Source organism: Neoarius graeffei, chromosome 25 (assembly GCF_027579695.1).
Source record: "Neoarius graeffei isolate fNeoGra1 chromosome 25, fNeoGra1.pri, whole genome shotgun sequence".
In the NCBI taxonomy this organism is placed as follows: Eukaryota; Metazoa; Chordata; class Actinopteri; order Siluriformes; family Ariidae; genus Neoarius; species Neoarius graeffei.
The window spans coordinates 43,401,092-43,421,536 of record NC_083593.1 but is presented as its reverse complement, the minus strand read 5'-3'; the positions used below and the strand labels follow the sequence as shown (position 1 = coordinate 43,421,536).

The following is a 20,445-nucleotide window of genomic DNA, read 5'->3' as shown; positions in this document are numbered from 1 at the left end:
CTACTCCATGGACCCGTAACTGGCTAGTTTAAATTGTCCATAGGTGTGAATGTGCATGTGAATGGCTGTCTGTCTCTCTGTGTTACCCCCACGATAGATTGATGACCTGTCCAAGCTGTACCCCGCCTCTTGCCCAATGTCAGCTGGAATTGGTTCCAGCTCACCCACGACTCACAATGGATAAACAATTTAGAACGTGAATGGATGAATCAAGCCCTGCGATAACCTGGCGACTTGTCCAGGGTGTACCCCGCCTTTTGCCCGTAGTCAGCTGGGATAGGCTCCAGCTTGCCTGCGACCCTGTAGAAGGATAAAGCGGCTAGAGATAATGAGATGAGATGAGATGAGATGAGATGAGATGAATGAATCAATATATCTTTCACCTGGAAATGTGGATATAGTGTGTGTTTAAAATGCTTTAAGGTACATAAATAGATTAGTTACAGTTGTAAAGCTTTAAATATACACTACGTACTAAAAGATACATACAAAATGTGCAAATGATCACCACCCTCAAACAAGGAAAGGTATAGGAAGTCCCTTTTTTTTAATGAATGCATACCCAAGTATCAACTCAAGTACAGTATTAAGGGAACCAACAAAATTGCAGGTTTGTTTCATTAATGTGCTTCATTGTAAAAACTTTCAGAGTTCATTTATTTATTTATTTATTTATTGGTAAATGTAATCCATGTTACATATAAAATGAACACTACTACATCATCATTAGCATTGCTGCTACTCAGAGTAACAGGTAGGGGGCAGCACTGCATCAGCAGTTTTGTTGAGATTGTTTTTCTGACACCCACTGAGGAATAAAATATATATATATTTTTAAAATATGAATTTCGTAGCTTGAATGTTAGGTCAGTTCGAAAATAGTAACTTGAAAGCAAAGCCAGAAAAGTTGGTCTGTATCTCAAGAGGTGTTAGAAAAAGCACGAGCACCAAATAAAGTGTGCCAACTTTTCCCGCCAAGAACATTTGGAAAATGAAGAGTCCTGACAGAAAGTGAGGGAGGTAAAAACCAGGATTTTATGGATCTTGTTCAAACCTTCAACTTTCTCTGACCTGCATGATTCACATGCAGACAGACTTTAAAACCTAAAAGAGAAAATGGTAACCGTGACTTGAAAGCTTCCTATGGTAAATCTATCTAATACTGATATGAATCACTTTTGTTTTGGTGCAGTCAGCTGTTGAAAACAGAGAAAGGTATGCTGTATTTTTAACCCTCGTTAAGTTTGTTATCTTCATTCTTATACACCAAGACTGAGTCACATATAAACATGTTGACTAGATATAAATAATGACCTAACTCCAACTTTTCTAATGATAACCATTTGGTCAGTGTTTAGTAGTGCAATTCATCTGTCATCTGTATTTGGCAACAAAAACCACCAAGTCGAACGGAAGTGTGACATCTTTATAGTCAGATTACATATTTACTGTTTGTTTATCATTTCCATCTGATCTGAATATTATTCCAAGAACTGTGTCCTTCAGATCTGATTATAAATATTCATTTCAGACATTCAATATAAGATCTTGACATGAGATTTATGATCATATTCCAAGTTGACTTTTTTGTTTTAAAATTCTTTCATTGACAACTTGGTCTATTTTGACTCCTACATTACCCACCCCAATGTAATTTGATTGTCTGCTGATAGTAGCAGCAGCAATGGGAATTTATCTCTCCATAAAGTCATATTTTTCTGTCCAGCTCCATCACCTCAACATCTGTAAACAGCTTCAACTTTCATAGCAATACTGCATCATGCTTGATATCTTGTAGATCGCTAAATAGCTGGGTTTCAACCATAATCATAACTCATAATCATTTAGCCAATTGTGGTGCTTCGGTCCATTTCCATTACACAGATTGTGCACCGAGCCAAAAGATTTCCTTTCAAAGTGAGAGTTAAGCCTTGTAATACAAAGTGCTTGGAAATGACAGGAAGCATGGCTATCTTATAAACTGTCAAAGAATTCCATGTTCAGTATCAAATATTACTCAAGAGCAACACAAACATGTAGGAATGCCGGATCCAGCTGTTCCGATTTAAGGACTTGAATTTTTCCACCAGCCAGTTGTCCTCAGAAGCTGAATGACTCTATGTTTCACATACCATGCATTTTCATGATTGTCTCCAAAATGCATGGTATGTTTCCTATAGCCAAAGACAGGGACAAAACCAGAGGGATCCCCCCTCCCTTTTTTCCTGTGAGGCCTTATTGGAAAGTGGTTATGCTTGAAATGGTGTAATATCCCTCTCACTCAACACTCGCTGTCTACTCTGCTCTGGACACAGGAACTTCCTGTCAGTCTGGAGGAAAACTGGAAAACTAAACTGTGTTTTATTGCCATGTCTCCTGAGGGAAAAAGTGGACATGTGGCCTGAATATGTCACCTCAAGGCTATAGAGTGAATTGGCATTTAACAACAGTACATATATATCTGCATCAGTTTTTGTTCAGATGTAGACACTAGAAATGCTGACGTATACGCATTCTTTCTTCATAGTCTAGGAAAAAGTTACTAATATACAGCAATTAAATAAATGAAGTATTTGAACTATACAACCCCAATTCCAAAAAAGTTGGGACACTGTGTAAAACATAAATAACAAGTGTTGCCAGGCAAAACAAACCTCGCTCGGTAGCACTTATGATGAATATGAAGGAAGATATCGCGAAAAAAATAGGCACCCTATGGGTACATGTGGCTACTGCTTATAAATAAAATTGTTTTCTGATCCCATGTCCATATAGTAAATATAGCATATATATTTACTCTATGAGGCAGTAGCCACAAAAATAAAGCGTAATCCAAAAATGAACAATTTAAAAATCACAGAAGTAAAATATACCAAGTGTCTGTACTTATTCTACTCTTACCTCTTAGTTTTCAAAACTGAAACCTTCGAACCGAGGCCATGAACCAAACTCTTATTTCCCGGAAATGGCCTGGCGCGAAGGCTCAGTGGAACGTACTTTCCCTCTGTAATAAGCATAAACATGTCTGAAATTGATTTCTTTAGTCTAGTCCATTTATTTCGAATGGTGAACCGAATTGTATACATTCACCGGCCATTTTAATCGGAACATGTGTATGCGCATGTGCAGTGTGCGATTGTTATACTCTTACATTCTTACAGCACGATAATGTAGTGGCTAGCACCTCTACATGAGGCAGTAACCACAACAAAAACGATTTTGACCTTTTTGGTGACCTTGACCGGATGACCCTCAAAATGTTGGAGGTTCTATTTGAGACCAACGCCCATCTATGCTGAAAGTTTCATGAAGATTGATCCAGCCATTTTCCCATAATATCATTAACAAAAAAAACAAAGAAACCTGACCGAAAACAATACCTCACCCCCTGGTGGACTCCGTCCCGGGTGAGGCTAAAAACAGAATGTGATAATCTGCAAATCATGAAAACCCTATGTTTCATTGAAAATAGTACGAAGACAAGGTGGCACGGTGGTGTAATGGTTAGCACTGTCGCCTCACAGCAAGAAGGTCCTGGGTTTGAGCCCAGTGGCCAATGAGGGCTTTTCTGTGTGGAGTTCGCATGTTCTCCTTGTGTCTGCGTGGGTTTCCTCCAGGTGCTCCGGTTTCCCCCACAGTCCAAAGGCATGCATCTTAGGCTACGTTTACATTACGTCGAATCAGTGGATCATCAGATTAATGTTCTTAAAACGATTCGCGTTTACACTAAAACCGTTAGCCGTGCACACAGCAACACCAATACGAGGATACGCTCGGCTCCGCAGGCATCCTGCGCTCCAAATCACTCCGCCCTGAACAGCGAGTGCCCTCTGGAGGGTGCGCACTCTGGCCCTGCGCAGCTCGCACAGCGCGCGAGTGAAGTGCACAAGCCACGATTCGGGACTGAGCCGCTGTGTGTGTGATCCCAGCGCACATCACTTACCACTTGCAAGTGGAAGGATGGCAAGCCTAAAGACAATCATAACTACACAATGGGCAGTATTTACATCAGTATTTGCAGTATTTTCATACTTTTATACTCTTTAATGAAAGGTGATACAAGGCGGAAGTCCGCGCCGTTTTTCAGCAGTCGCGTCACATGACCAACGCCAGCGAATCAGGAAGGTGGATGTCACAGTGACGTTGTCCAATGAGACGCCAGCTAGAGCTCAGCACAGCGTATTCGCGTATTCTGAATGTTTACACAGCACCGGAGCTGACACGATCTGGATTGAATACGTGGACGCTGGCGGATTCCCGTTTCCTGGCTTTTCCAGGGGGTTTAATGTAAACGGACAGTGCATCCGCGAAGAAAACGAGACAGATACGGTCTAATGTAAACGTAGCCTTAGGCTAATTGGTGGCTCTAAATTGACCGTAGGTGTGAATGTGAGTGTGAATGGTTGTCTGTGTCTATGTGTCAGCCCTGTGATGACCTGGCAACTTGTCCAGGGTGTACCCCGCCTCTCACCCGTAGTCAGCTGGGATAGGCTCCAGCTTGCCTGCGATCCTGTAGGACAGGATAAGCTGCTACAGATAATGGATGGATAGTACAAAGACAACATATCAAATGTTGAAACTGAGAAATGTTTTTTTTTAAAATATCCACTCATTTTGACTTTGATGTCAGCAACACGTTTCAGAAACGTTGGGACAGGGGTAACAAGACTGAAAAGTTGTGTAATGCTAAAAATAATTAATTTGGTTAATTGGCAACAGATCAGTAACATGATTGGGTATAAAAAGAGCATCCCAGAGAGGCTGAGGTGGGGTTTACATTAGACCGTATCAGCGGATCATCAGATTAACGTTTTTAAAACGATTAGCGTGCACACAGCAACACCAATACACGATTCGCATGCACACAGCAACACCAATACACGGATACGCTCGGCTCCGCAGGCATCCTGCGCTCCAAATCACTCCGCCCTGAACAGCGAGTGCCCTCTGGAGGGTGCGCACTCCGGCCCTGCGCAGCTCACAGAGCGCGCGAGTGAAGTGCACAAGCAGTGATTCGGGACTGAGCCGCTGTGTGTGTGATCTCAGTGCATATCACTTACCACTTGCAAGTGGAAGGATGGCAAGCCTAAAGACAATCATAACTACACAATGGGCAGTATTTGCATCAGTATTTGCAGTATTTTCATACTTTTATACTCTTTAATGAAAGGTGATACAAGGCGGAAGTCTGCGCCGTTTTTCAGCAGTCACGTCACATGACCAACGCCAGCGAATCAGGAAGGTGGATGTCACAGTGACGTTGTCCAATGACGACGCCAGCTAGAGCTCAGCACAGCGTATCCGCGTATCCGCGTATTCTCAATGTTTACACAGCACCGGACCAGACACGATCTGGATTGGATACGTGGACCCTGGCGGATTCCCGTTTCCCGGCATTTCCAGGCGTTTTAATGTAAACGGACAGTGCATCCGCGAAGAAAACGAGACAGATATGGTCTAATGTAAACTTGGCCTGAGTCTCTCAGAAGTAAAAGAGTCCGGGTGCTAAACTGGCCTGCCTGCAGTCCAGACCTGCCTCCCATTTAAAACGTTTGGGCGCGTTATTGCGCACAAAATACAACAAAGGAGACCCCCAAACTGTTGAGCAACTGAAATTGTATATCAGGCAAGAATGGGACAAAATTTCTCTTTTAAAATTACAGCAGTTGGTCTCCTCAGTTCCCAAACATTTACAGTGTTGTTAAAAGTAGAGGTGATGCAACACAGTGGTAAACATGCCCCCTGCCCCAACTTTTTTGAAATGTGTTGCTGACATCAAATTCAAAATGAGCATATATTTTTCAAAAAACAATAAAGTTTCTCAATTTCAACATTTGATATGTTGTCCTTATACTATTTTCAATGAAATATAGGGTTTCCATGATTTGAAAATTATCACATTGTTTTTATATACAGTTTTCACAGCGCCCCAACTGTTTTGGAAGTGGGGTTGTATTTTTACTACCTATATCTTAACTAAAACAGACAAATGTCAGCTTTTTCACCAAGCACCTAATGGTTATGATAAAACTCAGTATATTTACTTGACTACTCTTTTTTTCTGTAGTATTAGATTTCGGGCGGCACGGTGGTGTAGTGGTTAGCGCTGTCGCCTCACAGCAAGAAGGTCCGGGTTCGAGCCCCGTGGCCGGTGAGGGCCTTTCTGTGCGGAGTTTGCATGTTCTCCCCGTGTCCACGTGGGTTTCCTCCAGGTGCTCCGGTTTCCCCCACAGTTCAAAGACATGCAGGTTAGGTTAACTGGTGACTCTAAATTGACCGTGAATGTGAGTGTGAATGGTTGTCTGTGTCTATGTGTCAGCCCTGTGATGACCTGGCGACTTGTCCAGGGTGTACCCCGCCTTTCGCCCGTAGTCAGCTGGGATAGGCTCCAGCTTGCCTGCGACCCTGTAGAACAGGATAAAGCGGCTAGAGATAATGAGATGAGATGAGTATTAGATTTCAGACTTTTTCTTTTTCAGCAAAAAAGTTTAATTCTTGACTGAAAACTGAAGTTTTTGACCATTTTTCATTGAAAGGTTTTGGTGGCATCATTAACAAATATAGTTAAAGGATGTTGACTCTATAGTTTCTATTTGGGATACAATGGGGCTTCCAATGGGGTCAGTTAATACCAGAGACTTCAAAATTAAAAAAAAAAAAAAGGAGACTGCTCTTTTGCTATATTTTTTAGTGATATCTCGTAGCAGCATACGCTGTTGTTCAGTGCAGAGCTCCTAATATGTAAAGGTTTGCATTTAAGCCTGTTATTTTCTGTAAGTCTAGAAAAGGCACAGCTCAATATAATGCAGCCAACAGTTGACAGTATTTACAGTAATAAATAATTTTAAAAAAATGATCAGGAAATCTTTTTATAAATAAATGTGAACAAATGTCCTGATATAATACAAGTTTATTTTAAGAAGATTGAATTATAGTGAGTTTAGGTGAATCATACCATACAGAATGTAGGCTTGAGCATGGGAGGAAAAAAATAACATCAAGTATTTGTGGTGAGATTAAAATCATAGAAAATAAATATCATGGAAATGGCATGTTTTTAGTTAAATCATAAAGATGGAAGGAAATAAACCAACATGACTGATGTTTAGGGCAAACAGCATTATGGCCCAATTAGATGTAATGACTTTTTCCGAGGCTATACTCCCAATAAATAGTATGCCTTATCCATGAGGAATAACCTATGATAAATATAAAATCAAAGTGTGACTTTGTATTGTATGAATGCTTCCTGTTACATTTATTAGCAATGTTAGTATTCGCTGTATTTGAAACCATTTGCAGTAATGATGTTTCCATCCACTGCTAAACAGGTCTTCATCGAAAATTTCAGATTAATTAATGGGAAATACTACATATGTTTGCCACCAAGTTAAACTTTTTAAAATAATTTAAGTGTTAAGCAGGATACAACTGAGAGAAAAAAAAAGGTCATTTAACCCTTAAAAATAAAAATTCCCTTTTTTGACTAACATTGAATATATACATATATTATATACATACTGTACATACAGACCAACAAACACTGATCATTTAATTTCTCTTATGTCATGTCACAAGATAAATTTCATGGTGCTTATGACTGTGGCACAAGAAAAAATTAATTAGGTCCTGGCTGCTGGACATAAACAGCATAACACACAGGACCGCAAACAAGATTCTCAGGAAATCTTATCTGCTCTGCTTCTCACTGTCAGTTTATACGAAGACAAACTTATACACACACACACACACGCACACACACACACTTGGACACACCAACTCACTTGATGATATATGGATTGACTGACCTTCGTGCTCTTGACATAATATGGATTACTACAGTTGTAGATGAAATAGAACTATTTACTGTATGTTTATTATTTACTATTTACTGTTTGATCTCAAATGCCTTAAGAAGGCAGGAAATTCCACTAATTAACTTTAGACGAGGCACGTCTGTTAATTGAAAAGCATTCCAGGTGACGACCTCATGAAGCCAGTTAAGATAATGCCAATAGTGTGCAAAGCGTCATCAAGGTAAACGCTAGCTACTTTGAAGAATCTAAAACACGAAACATTTAGCTTTGTTTACAATGATTTTGCTTACTACATAATTCAGCATGTCTTATTTCATAGTTTTGATGCCTTCAGAATTGTTACACAATGTAAAAAATAATAAAAATTAAGAAAAAACACTGAATTAGAAGGTGTATCCAAACTTTTGACTGGTACTGCATAATATACTGCGCACACACACACAGACACAAACACACACTGTTACGTTTGTTAGCAAAGTGACAGCCATTTATCAATGAAACCTGAAAATCCTCAAAAGAATCAAGAAATCCCAAATACTCTTGAATTTTTAAAGGGCACTTGTGACTTTATAATGTGGTGACAGTCCATGATTTGGATTCCCTGAAATGAAATGGCTCATATAGGTCAGTGGTCGTTGTTTAAAAAGAAAAAGAAAAAAAAAAACATAAAGAGCAACCAAAATCAGAACTGGAAGATACTGAAAAGGTCCTCAAATAAAAAATGATCTCTGTCTGATACTGTTCTGGTAGAAAACCTAACAACAATCCATCATGCCACATAAGCTTTAGGTGATTCAAGTTATTTAAGGAATTCTCCTAAGCATACATGCTGAAACATATAAATACCATTGTTTTATTTTGTTTTCTATTCTAGATATTCTTAGAATATATCCTTGTACATTGTATACAAGTGTAGTGATAATTAAGTGATGCCACAGGCCTAATGAGAAACACATCTTTTTCAGATTAGCTGGCGACAAAATTGTGCCATTAATCAGTGGTCTCAAGAGTGCACTGCTTACGTCTATAGTGCAAAAGCCTAAGTGAAAAGGTTAATACGATTTTTATTAATACTGAGGACACCCATGACTTACTGGGTAGTAGAAAAATCTAAATTCATGAATACTTGACCTAAAAATTACCACTTTTGGAAATCATCATTATACTGCCCAAACCACTAGCACTGTAAATCAGTCATTAAATACTTAATATAGTGTCACCAAAAATAGAACACATTTAAAAAAAAAACCCTCCAAAATAGTTTTTTTTCTGGTAATGCAAATGCCTCCTGTGTAGCTCTGCCACTGGGCAAGGAGCGTGTTTTCCAGTCCTGGGTTTGATCCCAATAGTGCCAGCTGCGTTCTTCTGCTGTGTTCAAACCACTGAGTGGTCATTATTGTGTGGAGACAGGACAGTGTGGTTGAGGGAGGAAGCTGAGCGGTCTGAACCCTCCACTGTACCGTTTATGTTCTCCTGCCTCTGGCAGCACAGGATCTGCTTGAATGTAACGCTCATCTCCTTGTCTCGGTAGGAGTAGATGATTGGGTTCATGGCCGAGTTAAACTCAGCTAAGAGGAGGAAGAACTTCTCGAAAGTCAGCACGGTGCATTTTTCACAGAAAACGTCAAGCAAGAGGAGAACTAAGCCAGGCGTCCAGCACACGATAAAAGCACCTGGGGAAGGGGAAAAGAATGGAGTCATTAATTGCAAGGCTTTGATTTTTTTGGAACCTAATGTATCACGTAATCAGATTCTTGCATCACCTTTTAAATCATGCAAAGCATCATTCTTTTACCTGCATATATTTTAAGAGGGTACAAAGCACAATATACGACCTAAATGACAATATAAGGTGTGTGTACACACACACACACACAAATATATATATATATATATATATATATATATATATATATATATATATATATAACAATTATTCCATGAAATTGAGTAGCACATGAGCTGATAGTCGACAAGAGTTGGCTATAAGCCATGTATGACGAGATTGAGTGTAATAACTGTTTCATTCTATCCACATTGACTGGATTTTGAGAAATGGAGCATTATTTATTTTATTTTTTGCAAATTCAATAAATAAAAACTTTATATAAAACGTCCGACAAAATCATTTCCGCTTGGAATGTAAACAAACTGGCGAAATGACAGTCGCAATTTGTGAAAAATGCAATAATAATAATAATTCTTGAAAAAAAATATACATTCTTACCATCAAATATTTTCATTTCATATTTTGTTGCTTTTTTTTGTATTTTTGTGGTTTTGTTTTCAATTAGAGTTTTTATTTTGTCCTCAGTTGCTTCAGCAACACGCTCAGTCATTTTGTTTTTCTCTACTCAAGGTATATGACCTGATAGCCTAGTAGTACAGTAGCCAATCAGAATGCGTGATTATTCATATCCAGTGAATATGGACAGAATAAATAGAGATATAAAGCTGTTTTTTTCCATTTTCTATACCACTTATCCATTGCAGGTCATGGGTGAGCTGGAGCCAATCCCAGCTGACATTGCGTGAGAGGCAGAGTACACCCTGGGCAGGCCACCAATCTATCTTAGGGCTAACGCAGACAGACAGACAGGCAGACAGACAGACAGACAGACAGACAGACAGACAGCCTTTCACACTCACACCGATGGGCAATTTAGAGTGGCCAGTTAACCTGGCCATATGTCTTTGGACTGTGGGAGGAAACGAGAGTGCCCAGAGGAAACCTACACAGGCACAGGGATAGCATGCAAACTCCACATAGAAAGGCCCCAGTTGGTTGGCAGGTTCAAACCTAGAACCTGCTTACTGTGAGGCGACAGTGATAACCACTGCACCACCATGCCGCCCATAAAAATATATGTTAATGTACAATTCATTTGACCTCTACTACATACTAGTTATTGGAGGTGACCTTTTTTCCTCCCATCCTGCAACTACCCTCCTTTCTTGTCATCGTACTATACTTGGAATAACCACTGTTCATGACAACTATTTTGAGAATTTTGGGGTTGTGTTGTATGGACCTTTAATGAGCTGAAAAAGAAGGCACGTTTGTCAGTTTTGAAATTTCCTGAGGTCAAATATTTCTGGCAATATTTCAGCATGTCATTCACAGTCTTGCAGCATTCAAGTCACATCTTCATATCAATAAGTGCTCAGGAACACGCTTAACAAATTGATGACACTGTTTTCAGCTGGCATTTCTCAGTGTGTGTTGAAAACGGATAAACATTTTGGCTGCAGATGTTATTTTGCAATAGAAAGTGATATTCACAAACGCCTGGTTTTCTTTTAGAGAACACAGCTGTTCTTGCATACTTTACATCACTTGAAAGTTATGTGGGGACTATCAGGAGTTAGATAAACTGCAATGGGCCGTTTCCATGGCTTTTCCTCTTTATGAACAAACTCAACAGGAAAGGAAATACAATCTGTAGGGGTTGGGTGGGTGCTTTTGGGATGTAAAGGTTTTATTTCCTCCACCACAGCTCGTAAACTTGGAAAAAACTATTTGCTGTGATTTTAAATACATGCATTAAGTCATTCAATGAAGTACTTAGTAGAAGATTCTCAATTTGTCTGTGACATGCAGTGCATTTTGAAACATCTAAAATGTCCAGAAAAATAAATTAAAGGGAAAAAAGCATTCCTGCTGAAAGAAAGAAAAAAAAAACCCTGTAAATTACCAAGTGTTTTAATTCAATCAGGCTTTGGCCAGTATAGAAATGTAATTAGTGATTAACTAGGACTCCTTACTTATCTGATAATTGATTAATATCTAACAGTACATCGTAGTAGTGTTTTTGCAATTAATTGCCTGGCATGTTACTCTGCTGTAGCACTAATAGCCCTAAGCCTTTCACTGTGTTAATTTGAAATATGATTAAGATAATAGGAAATGCTGACATATGTAGTGGTGCATGTTGTTACAGCAAATTAAATATACTGCTGTTTATTAAATAGTATTACTGTTGAGTGTAGTGTTTAACTTGAGTGTAAATCCAGATGCAATTACATTTAGGCTTTGAGTACTGAAATTGAGCTCATTGGTTAGACTTCATAAATCAAATATTCTCTAAAGCTCCAAGTAAAACCTAAATGTTAGTGATCCTGAAATTAGTACCACATACAATAATACATGATTGTTTTGCTAGAAAACCTTTTGAGCAAACTGTCTGTGAATATGTTTGGATTAGTTTACTGAGCTCAAACCTCAGTTTGAAAAAAAAAAAAAGTCACTTAAGGGTTGTTTCGACACCAGGATGTTATAACATGGAAGCCAACACAGGGGGAGGTTGGTTTGATTTGAGCATCTTTCCTCTCCTGATAACATCTTTTCCACTTTCAAGCTGAGAATGGGTTTATGAGTTGAGAACTTCTCAAAGGTTTGCATTGACTTCAATCAAGACTTCATATGTGTTAACACAATGACTTTGCTGTTCAGGCTCATATAATGCTGGCCAACAAATTCAAACGTGACATACTGTATATGCTACTGTGTTGAATGCTAGTTCTTTCATGGTTCAAGCTGTAATGGTTCTTGACACACATAAATTAGGTTCTGTGTTCCAATGAAAAGCTATCTAGCTCACTTCCTATCCATATGCACCAGTATAGTAGAGAAAATGTCAGTCCTCCAAGACCATGGAGCAACACATAGTTAGCTGTGCTAACTACAGAAAATAGGAAGCCTTATACCCATAAAAAAAGCTGAACAAAACTGCAAATTATATCCATTTGTAAACTGTTAATGGGCATAAGCCTCAGTATATAAACACTGTAAAGTTTATAGCATCTGTAAGGACAAATGGATGGCACGGTGGTGCAAGTGGTTAGCACTTTCGCCTCACAGCAAGAAGGTTCTGGGTTTGAGCCAAGTGGCTGATGGGGGGGCCTTTCTGTATGGAGTTTGTATGTTCTCCCTGTGTCTGTGTGGGTTTCTTCCGGGTGCTCCGGTTTCACCCACAGTCCAAAGACATACGGCCAGGTTAACTGGCTACTCTAAATTGTCCATAGGTGTGAGTGTGTGTGTGAATGATTGAGAGGAGAAAGCCTCTGTAATAATCCAGTAGATGGCAATGGGATTCTTCCCTCTAGGGAATTCTTCCCTAGAGACTTAGATGACTGAAGCCGTCAGAGCGGCCACACGTCACTGCAGTGATATGCCAGAGACAGAGAGAAGGACAAATGTAAGGAGTATGGTAGTCAAGTCAAGTCAAGTTTATTTGTATAGCGCTTTTAACAATAAACATTGTCACAAGGCAGCTTTACAGAATTTAATGATGATACAATGTTGTAAAATACAGGTGTGAATTTTAGTAAGTTAGGGAATCTGCTCTTTACCTGCCTCTTAAGTAGCCTCAAGAGACATCATTATGATTGGTGTGAGAGCTAATGTAGGAGTCAAGACCACCTAAAATGAGACCAAGACATAACTAAGACCAGAGTGTATCGAGACCTAGACAAGACCAAGACATTGAGGGGTTGAGACCAAGTCAAAACCAAGATGAAAGTAGGGCAAGACCGAGTCAGGACCAGGACCAGATCAGTGGGTGTGAAGGGGGACGAGGAGGGGTGACAGCTGTTAGCAGTTACAAAAATTTCGAATTTGCAGTGAGTCACGTTATTGGCTGCATTTGAAGCAGGAAGTTTTACATTTAATCACATTAATGATGTGAACAAATAAATCAGACAGTGCATAGGCAATTTAGTGAAATCCCCATAGATGTGGTCTTGACCGGTCTTGAAATAAAATCCGGTCCTCTATGTCTGAGACCGAGACAAGACCGAATAAAAATGCGGTCGATTCTGAGACAAGACAAAGACCTTCAAAAAGTGATCTTAAGACTGGTCTTGAGACCAAGACCAATCTCAAGTACTACAACACAAGTGAGAGCAACAGGATGGTAGTCCTTAAGACAGGACACAGTTTGACAACTTTGACAGTGTATTGATTGTTAGTGATGATTATGGTCTTCTTAAAACCCACAGCGAGCCCTGGTATCATGGTGGAATATGATACCCAGGAAGAAATTTGCCTCCAAGTCTAGGTGGAAATCATTAAAATATGGAATTATCATTTTTTGTTCAAAATATTTTGGTCAAAAATGTCCCAGGACTAAGCATTATATAGAGCATGTAGGAATGAGTTCATAGAGATGTTCAATTTGGAATCTGATAAGACACCTGGTCTTTGGGAGGACATGTGGTCTTCCATGAAGACTTGTAAACCTGCATTTCAAACCATGTGTAGAAGTCATTCAGTGAATCTGGGAGAGAGGTATGAGGTTGTATTTTAAAGTTTGTGATGACCTAAATACCTTACCACATGTCACATATGTTTCAGGTATCTAAGCCCGGGGCTGTCCTGAGGACTTACTTGGTACCTGATGAGAAGTAGAGAACATCACAGGTTTTCAGCAGTACATCTGCCGAGATGTGTGATGATATTCATGGATTCTGTGATCTATGTATTTTCTGATGTATTTGCCTGGACATGATGATGAATAGAGGAGGCCACGACATGAGTACCAATGTTTCTGATGATCACGTGTGCAAAGTATTGCCAAAGGTTGGTTACCACTAACAATGGCGTCATATTTTTTAGCATCCAGAGAGGCCACTGTGTATTATCTTGTGTTATCAAAATGGAGATGTTTTTTATGGACCAATTGCACATGTAAAGATACCATAGAGTAACCTTTCAAAGGTATTTGTTTGGCTTTTCCCAGGGATCCAAAGAAGAACTAACTTCATATTAGCAGACTGTTGTGTGTTTCTCTGGTGCTCATGTAGGGCATTGGAAATGGCGCATTATACTTTATAGTCCTTGTGGAATTATAAAATATATCACTGGCAGACTACAAAGCAGAGGTCATCAAAATAATCTGCTGCAGCTCATACAAATGATCCTGTGCTTTCAGATTCAGTATAAGCCAAAATCCTAGAACTGTCAAGATTCTCTTCATGGTGATAACACATCAAAGTGGTATGTGACATGATTTAGGATTTGTCAGCATTCTAACAACAGAAATGGGCAAAATAGTTGTCTTTTTCGGTTCTTAGAAGTATGCAGACTTGGATCAATAGAAGTTAAGATCAGTAGGAGGGTATAATAAAGTGTTGATGAGACTGCAATACCTGTTAAAATACTCGGCAAAAGGTCGGTCGTTTGTTGTCAACTGCCTTTTCAGACAGATGCCCCATGTACACAGATGCCGCAATATTGCTGGAAAGAAGACCCTTCAGTATGCTGGCTTTGGTTGTTTACACTGAACCAAACAAAGTCGTCATAAAGTTGCACCAGTGTGTGTTTTTATATAAGGCCCTTTCATGTACAAAACCCATTATTGTATGAGGCAAAAACATGGGATAGATAACAAATTTTCATTCCCACCCAGTCTTCCAGAATGGAAAAGTAACCGATACCATGTATTCCCACCTGACCGTATTTAATGGAAATGTTACAGAGCATAAACCTCTGTGAGACTTGTGAAGCATGCAAGCCCGGACATGGCGTATAATTTACGAGGTAGCAAAAACATTGTTGTGAAAAGCCGAAGTTATGACTTTAGCTAGTTAGTAGTGTTGTAGTCAAGACCACCTAAACCAAGACCAACTCATGACCAAGACCAGAGTGTATCGAGACTGAGACGAGACCAAGACTTTGAGGGGTTCAGACCAAGTCAAGACCAAGACCAAGGCAAGACCAAGTCAAGACCAGGACCAGATCAGTGTGTGTGAAGGGGGCAGGGAGGGGTGACACCCTTTAACAGTAACGAAAATTTCAAATTAGTAATGAGTCACATTATTGGTTGCATTTGAAGCAGGAAGTTTTACATCCAATTACAGTAATGATGTTAATAAATAAATCAGACAATGTAATTTAGTGAAATCCCAACAGTTGTGGTCTTGACCAGTCTAGAAATAAAATGAGTCTCTGAGACTGAGACAAGACTGAGGAAAAACGCGGTCGATTCCAAGACGAGACTGAGATCTTCAAAAAGTTGTCTTGAGATAAGACCGATCTCAAGTACTACAACACCATGCAACATGGCACCAGTCTATCTGAATCACGTCTCTGTTGAGAGCATTCTCTTCTGGTTTCTGAACATTTGTTTTGTTCAAGCAAAAGATGTTTATAACGTTTTTGCTTATATCTGCTGTTTTTTTTTTTTTTGCTTGTTGTTTTGAGTTTGATGCTGGTTGCTTTACATTGAAGCAGTATGAGTAGTTCCATTGCAATATCACTACATCACAATTTACATCAACACCAGCAACATCACGACTGGTCACTGGTTCTGATTCACACGACAGTCATGGCAAAAGATTCCCAATAATGTTACTAGGTTGCCAGGGGATGAATTAACATTTTGACTTTACAGTTTTGCTCCCATTTCCACACAACACCATTACAGCATAACGGTGGAAACGATATGGTTTTCAGTGCGAGTGTGAAAGGGATATGTGGCAGCGGGGGCATGGTCAAGCGCCGGTCTGTGACAGGAGGGCGAAGTCAGGGAAGGTAAGTGGCAGAATCACTACACCTGATGTCAATTAACCTGTGTTTGTGTGTCTTCCCAGTGACCGCACCCTATATAAAGAGAGAGAGAGCAGAGGAAGAGAGCTCTCTCCTGAACCAGATACTTGGGTGTGTGTGTATATATGTATGGATGGAAGAGAGTGTTTTTGCATCTGAAAAGAGCAAAATAAAAAGAGTTATGGAACTTTATTCTGGCCTGCCGTCTTTCTGTGCTCCTCCCCCTCCTACGAACTTCCACAGTGGTGCTGAAACCCGGGACGGAGCACAGGAAAAGAACAGCCCCATGGAGTCCTCCCCCTTCGCAGACCTGGTCCACGCCCTCGCCACGGCCCAGCAGAGCCAGCACCAGGTGCTAGTCACCCTCCAGAAGGAGCAAGAGCGCCGGTTCGAGGCCCTAGATCGACGGGCGTTCTGGCACCTCCTCGCGTCGGTGGGGTCCACCATCTCCACCGCCGCAGGCCCTTCTTCCCTCACCCTAGCCAAGATGGGCCCGCAGGACGACCCCAAGGCCTTCCTCACGCTCTCTGAGCAGACAGCAGAGGCCTCGGGCTGGCCAGTGGAACAGCGAGCGGCGTGCCTCCTGCCCCTGCTAACGGGCGAGGCGCAGCTGGCCGCGCTACAGCTCCCTGCCGACCACCGGCTGGCCTACACGGACCTTCGCTGGGCCGTCCTCCAGTGGGTGGGGTGCACCCCCGAACAACAGCGACAGCGCTTCCGCGCTTTGCGGCTGGAGGAAGTCGGCTGGCCATTCGCGTTTGGCCAGCAACTCCGGGACGCCTGCTGGCGGTGGTTGAGGGCCAACAACTGCGACGCCGAGAGAATCCTCGATCAGGTGGTGCTGGAGCAGTTCATCGGCCGCCTGCCAGAGAGAACCACGGAGTGGGTCCAGTGCCACCGCCCGGCGTCGCTGGATCAGGCCATTGAGTTGGCGGAGGACCATTTGGCGGCTGTTGCGATGGCAGGACAACGGACATCCTCTTCTCTCTCCCTCTCTCCTCCTGTGTCTCGTCCTCACCCCGTTCCCCCACCGTGGAGGCGGGGGCCGGCCCCACCCCAGCCGGCCCGTCGCACCCACGGTGCCCTCCCGTTTTTCCCTTCTGTGTCTGTCTCTTCCCCCCCTCAGGTGAGTGAGCCCCAGGGCGCCGGTGCAGAGAAGAAGCCCGGGCCAGTTTGCTGTCGCTGCGGGGAGCCGGGCCACCTCCAACAGCAGTGTTCGGCAATGGAAGTGGGCACGGTGGTTCGGATCCCCAACGCGCCAGGAGCTGCCCTCGATTGGGCCGGAGCATATCGCATACCGGTGAGTATCCAAGGAGATACATATCAGGCATTGGTGGATTCTGGTTGTAATCAGACCTCAATTCACCAAAGCCTGGTGCAAGACGAGGCATTGGGGGGAGCACAGGGGGTGAAGGTGTTGTGTGTGCACGGGGATGTTCACAGCTACCCTTTGGTGTCGGTCCACATTTTTTTCCGAGGGGAAAAATTTATAGTAAAGGCGGCGGTTAATCCTTGCCTCACCCACTTGATAATTTTGGGGACTGATTGGCCGGGATTCGGGGAGTTGATGAGTCATTTAGTGAAGAGTGGGTCCTGCCATAGTTCAGCAGGGGGAGTTCCCGGTGTCGCCTTGGCGGGAGCAGCTGTCACAGAGCTGTCTACGTCATCTCCGCGTCAGAGTGAGGAGCCACAGGCTCCTCCTCCTTCTCTCAGGGAATCCCTGGCGGATTTCCAGTTACAGCAGTCACGAGACGAGACTCTGTGGCATGTGTTTGACCAAGTGAGAGTAATCGATGGTCAAACGCTCCCGCCGAACGCCACCCCGTCCTTCCCCTATTTTTCTATTATGAAAGATAGATTATACCGAGTGACGCAGGACACTCAGACGAAAGAGCAAATCACACAGCTTTTGATTCCAAAAAGCCACCGGGAATTGGTATTCCAGGCGGCTCACTTTAATCCCATGGCTGGACACTTAGGGCAGGATAAGACACTAGCCTGAATAATGGCCCGATTCTATTGGCCGGGGATTCGCGGCGATGTCTGTAGGTGGTGTACGACGTGCCGTGAATGCCAGTTAGTAAATCCAGTGGCCATTCCAAAAGCACCTTTGCGCCCTCTGCCGTTAATCGAGACCCCGTTCGAAAGAATTGGGATGGATCTCGTCGGGCCATTAGATCGGTCAACACGAGGGTACCGCTTTATATTAGTTCTGGTGGACTATGCAACGCGATACCCGGAAGCAGTGCCTCTCCGCAATATCTCAGCACGCAGTATTGCGGAGGCGCTCTTCCGCATCATCGCCTGAGTTGGAATCCCGAAAGAGATTCTGACTGATCAAGGCACCTCGTTTATGTCACGAACACTGAACGAACTGTACGGGTTATTAGGTATTAAGCCGATCCACACCAGCGTGTATCACCCACAAACGGATGGTTTAGTTGAACGGTTCAATCGCACCCTCAAGAATATAATTAAAAAATTTGTAAGTGAGGACGCATGTAACTGGGATAAATGGCTCGAACCTTTGTTATTTGCAGTGCGAGAGGTCCCCCAAGCCTCCACGGGGTTCTCCCCGTTTGAATTATTATATGGGCGTAAGCCACGTGGCATTTTAGATGTGCTGCAAGAAAATTGGGAGGAGGGTCCTTCACCAAGTAAAAATGAAATTCAATACGTTATTGACCTGCGCGCAAAACTCCACACACTCACACACCTAACCCAGGAGAATTTGCGGCAGGCTCAAGAACGGCAAACCCGCCTGTACGACATGGGTACGCGCCTTAGAGAGTTTGCACCGGGAGATAAAGTACTCGAAATTGATCGCCAAGTGGCAAGGACCCTTTGAGGTTACACGGCGAGTCGGGGACGTCGACTATGAGGTGAGGCGAATGGACAGGGGTGGGGCGCTACAGATTTACCACCTCAATCTACTCAAACTCTGGAACGAGGAGGTCCCCGTAGCGTTGGTGTTGGTGGTTCCGGAGAAGGCAGAGCTGGGGCCGGAGGTTCAAAAGGGAGCATTGGCATTGCATACCTCTCCGGTCCCCTGTGGAGACCACCTCTCCCCGACCCAACTCGCGGAGGTTGCCCAGTTGCAGAATGAGTTTTCGGATGTGTTCTCACCCCTGCCCAGCTGCACCGACCTCATAGAGCACCACATTGAGACGCCCCCGGGGGTGGTAGTGCATAGCCGCCCTTACAGGCTACCCGAACACAAGAAAAAAGTGGTTCGGGAAGAACTCGAGGCCATGCTCGAGATGGGCATCGTCGAGGAGTCCCACAGTGACTGGAGCAGCCCAGTGGTCTTGGTTCCCAAAGCCGACGGGTCGGTCCGGTTCTGTGTGGACTACAGAAAAGTCAACGCGGTGTCTAAATTCAACGCGTACCCAATGCCTCGTATTGATAAGTTGCTAGATCGGCTAGGCACGGCTCGCTTTTACTCGACGCTGGATTTGACAAAGGGTTATTGGCAGATCCCCTTGACTCCATTATCCCAAGAAAAAACAGCCTTTTCCACACCGTTCGGCTTACACCAGTTTGTCACACTTCCTTTTGGGCTGTTTGGGGTGCCCGCTACGTTTCAGCGGCTGATGGACAGGGTCCTCCGCCCCCACGCCACCTATGCAGCCGCATACCTCGACGATATCATTATTTATAGTAATGACTGGCAGCGGCACTTACAACACCTGAGGGCCGTCCTTAGGTCGCTGAGGCGAGCGGGTCTCACAGCCAACCCAAAGAAGTGTGCGATTGGGTGGGTGGAAGTATGGTATCTGGGCTTCCACTTGGGCAACGGGCAGGTGCGTCCCCAAATTAACAAGACAGCAGCAATTGCAGCCTGCCCAAGGCCCAAGACCAAAAAGGGGGTGAGACAGTTCCTGAGGCTGGCTGACTACTATCGTAGGTTTATACCTAATTATTCGGATGTCACCAGCCCGCTGACTGATCTCACTATAAAGGGGGCACCAGATCCGGTCCAGTGGACGGAGCAATGCCAGCGGGCTTTCTCTGAGGTAAAGGCTGCACTGTGCGGGGGGCCACTGTTACACTCCCCTGACTTTTCTCTCCCTTTTATGT

At 42.8% G+C, this 20,445-nt stretch overlaps 1 protein-coding gene across 5 annotated transcripts in view; it reads right to left on the bottom strand.

Annotated features, from left to right (window-relative positions):
• Positions 1 to 6,895: 6,895 nt before the first annotated feature.
• Positions 6,896 to 20,445, bottom strand: part of lpar1 (lysophosphatidic acid receptor 1) — a 55,612-nt gene continuing 42,062 nt past the window's right edge. For all 5 annotated transcript variants that reach the window (XM_060908162.1, XM_060908160.1, XM_060908163.1 and 2 more), the window contains one exon: positions 6,896 to 9,490. In XM_060908162.1, coding sequence (XP_060764145.1) covers positions 9,192 to 9,490 — 299 coding nt within the window. In that variant the 3' untranslated portion in view covers positions 6,896 to 9,191. The remainder of the gene's footprint in view (positions 9,491 to 20,445) is intronic.